The 6,648-nt window shown below is 41.2% G+C and overlaps 1 protein-coding gene and 1 long non-coding RNA gene across 2 annotated transcripts; both read right to left on the bottom strand.

Moving 5' to 3' along the window:
• Positions 1-406: 406 nt before the first annotated feature.
• Positions 407-2,262, bottom strand: LOC103375652 (uncharacterized). The gene is made up of 2 exons (XR_521228.1): positions 2,097-2,262; positions 407-1,575 (listed from the first exon to the last, which is right to left on the bottom strand). It is a non-coding gene; the product is annotated as an uncharacterized LOC103375652 (long non-coding RNA).
• Positions 2,263-2,604: 342 nt separating this feature from the next.
• Positions 2,605-6,014, bottom strand: LOC103375650 (acyl-coenzyme A thioesterase 1-like). The gene is made up of 3 exons (XM_008305970.1): positions 5,473-6,014; positions 3,585-3,772; positions 2,605-3,392 (listed from the first exon to the last, which is right to left on the bottom strand). Exons 1-3 carry the CDS (start codon positions 5,954-5,956, stop codon positions 2,784-2,786), a joined length of 1,281 nt encoding a protein of 426 aa, XP_008304192.1. The 5' UTR covers positions 5,957-6,014; the 3' UTR covers positions 2,605-2,783.
• Positions 6,015-6,648: the final 634 nt, after the last annotated feature.

Here is a 6,648-nt window from a genome sequence, read left to right as displayed (position 1 = left end):
TTATCTCTCACGGTTACAAAGANAAACATGTTGAGGTTAATTGGTGATTCTAAATTGTCCGTAGGTGTGAATGTGAGTGTGCTTGGTTGTCTGTCTCTAAGTCTAGCCCTGCGATGGACTGGCGACCTGTCCAGGTGAACCTGCCTTCACCCTGAGTCAGCTGGGATAGACTCCAATCCCCTGCGACCCCAGTGAGGATTAAGCAGTGTGCAGATAATGAATGGACTCTTAAGCAGGAGGTAGTTGATGTACACAAATGTGCAATAAATGTAATGTGTGTCAATGTGTGGCTAACAAAATGTCCCTCAGCAACTGGATTAGGTGTTGCTGTTGGTTTACACACAGTGTTTATTAATGCACTGGTCTTTATATTTGAGTGAGAAAAATGATACGAATTAAACAAATGTTTTCATTTCAACTCTTTATTTGTCGCATTACACTTGAGCAAACATGATTTAACATAGTCTAAACCACAACTGGTAGCTACAAATGCTAAACACACAATTTTAAACATTTTCTATGTTTAATGTAAAAACTTAATTTCTTGTGCCAGGTGTTGATTTGTCATCATCTTTCCATATATCAAAATATTGTAGGTTAATTGGCAGCCATGATGTCGTGATCGAATTTGATCAGCCTATTTGTGGCTTAAATTTGTGCAGCATCTCAGCTCAGGTGAGTTGTGAGGAACTCCTGGGGTGAATATTAAGGAACGTGGTAGAAGTTCTTGCACAAAAGTGATGATGTGAAACTTGAAGGCCTTCTGAATCAACAATTAGACTTGCAAAGTAGTGGACAATCTGTAACGGATCTTAGTCCGTGGGGTAGGTCTGGACCCAAGAGCAACCAGGCAAGACAACAGGCACTCAGGGAAATGGAGATTTCATTGGTAATACTGGAGTGGGGGTGGGGGGAATGTCCAGGGTACTCTGCCAGCTGGGGAGGAGCAGGGATCCCTGAAGTGTTGCTGGCATGTCCAGGAGCGAAAGGGGGGGAAGAAGGATCTGTAGGGGGCATGTGCGTTGAGGGGCTCGACAGGTGTGTGGATCCTCAGAGGCTGAGAGGTGAAGCATGGGACATCCAATGGTGGCTGAGAGGCGAGGTTGGTCAGTGCCAGGTTGAGCAGGGGGCTAGCTGGTGGCTCCGGAGAAACCAGATGCAAGAGACACAAGAAAGGATTAGACGCCGTGATCAACTGAGGGAATACTCACAAAAGCTTGGGAGTACGGCTAATGTACCGCGTGAGTGAACGCAATCATGGTGGACTGGTGACAGTAGGCTTTATCCAGCGCTGATGATCATTGGAGCCAGGTGCGAGTGAGTGGTTGAGCGCAATCCAGGCTAAACCACCACCCAAACTGAAAACCAAGCAAAGCACACCGAGCAACATCCAAGCAAAAACACGCCAGAGACTTTTCAAAGCAAAAGAAAATCATATTCACCACACAATCAGTGAACGGTGGGAGTTAAAGAGAGGACATTAGAAATAGATGCTACTCTTACATAAGCAGCAGGTTTTGGATGTTGTTCAAATTTCACAGGCAGTGAACAGACTGTGTGTGGGCCTCCATTTTACTGTACAAGTAAAAATAAAAACTAATTAGCAACACTAAGAACAAAGCCACTGTTCCAATCACAAGTGGACAGTTAAGTGTAGCCTTGTTCTAAACCAGTGTCATTGTTACGGCCCTGAACAAGGGGAGAAATAATCACAGCAGTGATTGTGTTACGGTTCCTCAACACGCACTTTACTGCAATCAAATTATATACACAAATTCAAACACTCTTACAGACACATTCTCAGTACTGACATTTCACATTTACCCCATTACACAGTTGAAACTCAAGCAGCATAAAAACTGCATGAAAATATAATAACAAGTGTATACACGTACGTTCACCAGACACAAAAACACATGTGGCGGCTACCTGCTGCACTTGCTAGCGACCGCGGCTCTGTTTGCACGCGCGCTCAATTACACTCAACAGAACTTGCATTTAATTAATTCAAAATAAAACAAAAACACATTCCTGATACCCTAAACATATTAACAATGTATCATGAAAACAATACTTTTGTCATGAGCCCAACCAACCTGAACAAGGGGAGAAATAATCACAGCAGTGATCGTGTTACGGTTCCTCAACACGCACTTTACTGCATTGAGGAAAACTCCGCGATTCCCCGAGAAAGTGGGAGGAGACAAAAGCAATCGATCACAAACTAACCGATTGAGGTGCATGTGTCGAGCACAGATCGATAAAGCACACAATGTGGATTTCAACAGAATTATTTAAAACATTTTACCCTTTTTGAACACAATTGTTTATCAAGGTCACCTTTTTAACACACTTTTTAACCACCCTGAAACTTTTAATTTGATACATTTTAAAGCTTTTTATCGTTCCATTTTAGCTGTCATGAATTATGTATTGTGTATCTACCACATTTTAACTCTTAACAGGTCACAGTAATATTTCCATTTAACCCGTCATGTGCACAGTGTTCTGAAAAACATAGGTGTTTATTACAGAGCTCTTCTAATGCAACTTCTAACCTATCACATCATGTCACTATGAAAAAGTCCCTAGGGGGAACTATAAATGCCAAGCACACATTTTCAACATGGCTTGTAGCAGGTTGTGATTGGTTATAGCCTTTTAATGTGCAAAATGATCAATTAATCACAAAGAATTAAACTGTAACACATCATTATTTTTGATTAACTGGCAGGTGTTATGTCATGACTTAGTTTTTTGTTACTTGGTCAGCTTACTTGCATCTATAACATGGCTTTTATCTGTGCAGCATCACAGCTCAGGTGAGTTCTAAAGAACTCCTGGATCTTTTTCCACAGGTGGACTTCAGCTGCTGCGTGGGCCCTGGCCTCACCCCCCCACACGACTGGTTTACTAATAGTGATATGTGAGCAGGAGTAGCAGTGGGGTCCATAAGGTGGTTCCAGTAGGTGTCCAGCTCCAGGATAAGACACACTCTCAAAGTTCTCCTTCCCATGACGCCTCAATCTCTCCACCATGTCATCCATGTAAGCCTTGCTGTCCCAGTTGATGTCGTCCTCTGAAGCCACAAAGAGGAAATGGCCTTTGGCTCGTTCAATGGGAATGAGGGTGTCCTTGTTCTCTTCTGCCAGTGGATTATCAAGAACATACTTGCCATTCAGGGCCCCTGACTGAGTGGGAATGAGCTTCGTTAAATTTAACAGTAATGGTGGGAGGATCTGACGTTTCTTGTAGGACAGAGGTAAAGCTACGTTGGCGTTGCAGCCATTGATCCACACTACAGCCTTAATACCTGGCACAAAAGCAGCAAGTGAAAGAGCAATATCTGATCCCTTTGATCTTGACAATACACCAATTCCTTCACTGCCCACCTGCAAAGAAAAACAAAACATGCAAATCAGTGGTGATAAAAGAAAGTGAGCCATCCTTATTACCTGTATACTTGAGAAACAATGTGTTTCTGTCTCTGAGGAGACTCAGTTACCAAGAGGAAACACAACGGTATGATGCTTAGACATTTTGAATAAACCCTACGGCCATTGTTGGCCTATCACACAACTCACCTTAGAATGTTGTTTTAAGAAATCCACTGCTTCTTCCAAATAGTCCAGATGTATTTCTTTGAGATTGGCAGGCTTGTCATTGTACAAAGTTATAGAGAGAACCACAAACCCTTTGTTGGCCAGCAGACAGGCTCTTCTCTCAGATCTACTGCTGCTCAGATCCAACACGGCAGGAAACGGACCTCTTCCTATACACACAAGTTCACATCAATAGTGGGTCATTTAAAGTCAGTTAATGTGAGCTTTGGTGTTTTGGGTAATTGACTAATCTTAAAGAACTGTTGTATATAAAATCATCAAAACGTGGAAAAAAGTGAATACAATTTCACCTGATCCCTTCAGAACTTCAGTATATTTAAATAAAACCAACATTTTATGTCAGTGTTCATTTTTTCAATTTTGAGCGCTCATAATTTCATACATCAGACAGAGAGCCACATGAAATTGTCTTCAAAACATATTTGCGCTAAGAAGTGCCGCCAAATCAATTTTACAGTCACTCCAGATGTCACAATCCAACGCCAAAATCTTGCTAGTGTTCAGCACGATATCTGTCAAAATATTAACATCAATGTCACAGGTTATATCAAAGTTTTAATAGCAAACTGCACTGGTTTAATGTCTATGGAATATGATTAATAGAAACAAGCATTGATACTCTGGAGTTGTTATTAATTTCCTGTCAAGGCTTATCAGAAAAGACCCAAGGAGACGCAACAGGCAAGTTGTGGAAAAGAACAAACTTAATAAATAAACTTACTGGAGTGTTCAGGTGAATAAATGAAAGGCAGCTGGTAACATAGAAGGCAATCCAACAAAAATAAAGCCAAAAAAATTCACAGGCATCAAAACAACATAAAAAAGCAAAAACAAAAACCACAAACCATAGGTGCAAGGTGAAGGACTGGCAGGAGAACATGAGGAAAACTGGATGAACTGTCAAAGACAAAAGGAAAGGCAAGACTATCTAAACACTGAAACTGATTGGGGAGACAAAACACAGGAACGGAACTACTCAGGGAAATCAAAAGGAAGGAAAAAGAAGAACAAAGAACGAAGTAAAGAAGTAAAAACCCAATCAACACATGAGAAAATGCCATTTCAAAATAAAAGGGAAGTAACTGAAAAAGCACATGAAACCTACAAACAGGGACAAAGGAAACACAGACAAGAAACACAACACACATGAATGCATTACAAAATCAAAAGAAAACCAGAAACCAAAACTCAGGAGCCATAGCATTTACTGATAAATCCCTGGGGAAGAAAAAGAAAAGAAAAAAAAAAAACTTTCACCGTGTAGGAAAAATGGTTGCTCAAAACAAGTTTTCATTCTTTTTTGATTGAATCTTTTTGAAAACCCGACCTGCCTGTCTGCCTACTTCTGTGTCTGCACATGGGTTCCTGGACCCGCTGCACCATATAATCAGTTTATTCTTCCTTTAACCTGGTTTTATTGCATTCTTTGTTACTCCCCTCATCTCCTAGTTCAAGGGGATATAATGATCACTAAAACTGACAATTCAAGTTACTGTATGTATATTTTTGTGCCAGCAGATTTTATCATATTTCCAGATGATCTTTAGTAAATCTGTGGAAGAACCAAAATGCCTGACTGTTTTTATGAAAATGACATGTTTCAATGATTCCATCATAAATAAAGAGCTATAGGTTCCATTAGAAATTCAAGACTGTCCGTTTATATGTGGTCTTTACAAGTGTATTTAAGCTTTTGTTTACAACTGTAGGAATAGAGCAAATGTGCATAAAAAGATGTTATTGAACCACAGTTGTCTTGTTTGATGTTTGGGCTTTTCCCCGTGTCATATGGTTTGTCTTGCTAATCTCAGTTTTTTAACATATAAAGACAGAAAACAGAGTCACTAACCTGGGGGAGTAAACAGGACCCCATGGATGTTCCCTTTTTTGACTTGATCCCTGCTGACCCCGTCTCCAATCACAAACCTTTCGTTGATCACTTCTGCCAGCATGCTGCCCTCCTCCTCCTCATGCACTGAGAATTTCACCACGTAGGGGATTAACGGATTTTTCTCATGGAGCCGTTTGTGCAAAGTGTCTGCCTTCATTGACCACAGCAGACCCATGGGTTCAACCCCAACATAGCTCCCACTGAGTGAGGGGTCTCTGTCCAGGTGGATCTCCCCGCTCCCATCTGCCCTGTAGGTGGCCGAGGAGCTGAACATCACTCCTTTATCATCAGTTGATCTGGCCTTCATGGTGACTAGCTGCTTTGACCTCAGTCCAGTCACCGTCACCTGAACAGGATCATCAAAAAAACACCTGGCATTCGGCAGCAGCATCAGTCTGACCTGGGAGGACATCTCTGCTGAAAAAAACAAAACAAAAAACATTTTCTGACTTTACCTTGTAGTCAAGTGAACAAAAACATGACCACTTTCTTTGTGACACTTTGTCTGTACAAAATGCACTAATAAGGAATTAAACAAGTTACTCATCTAGAGAGAACATTGACAACAGTAAAATACTTTGTTTTTATTTTTTCTTGTTCAGGATACACTACACTTAGAGACAGACAACCAAGCACATTCACACTCACACCTACGGAAAATTGAGAATCACCAATTAACCTCAACATGCTTTTGGACTGCGAGAGGAAGCCGGAGAACCCACACTGCACAGGGAGAACATGCAAACTGCAAGCAGAAAGATCCCAGATGTCCTCACTGGGGATCTTCTAGCTGTGAGTTGACGGTGCTAACCACCGAGCCACCTTAATGGCACACATGACAAAATGGGTCCCGATGCCTCTTCTAATTTGTTCCACAAAGAAAGCAGTTTGTCACAGCAGCACGATACAAAGGTTTTACAAAGGTTTTTGTGTCACTTCTTCTCTTGGTTTCCTTTGATCAACAGCCCACTGATCATCCAAATGACATCACACTCCACACTGACTGTGTTGAATTATCAAAACTTTACCATCAGATATAATCTGCACCACAGACACACAGCAATAAGCCTTAGATTAAGTGTAGACACTGCACTGTCTCAGATTTCACTTCTTTGTTACTTGGGAGTTCAACTG

The sequence above is a fragment of the Stegastes partitus genome, unplaced genomic scaffold, assembly GCF_000690725.1.
Source record: "Stegastes partitus isolate 25-593 unplaced genomic scaffold, Stegastes_partitus-1.0.2 Scaffold2738, whole genome shotgun sequence".
NCBI classification, from domain to species: domain Eukaryota; kingdom Metazoa; phylum Chordata; class Actinopteri; family Pomacentridae; genus Stegastes; species Stegastes partitus.
This window is presented reverse-complemented; position numbering and strand designations above follow the sequence as displayed.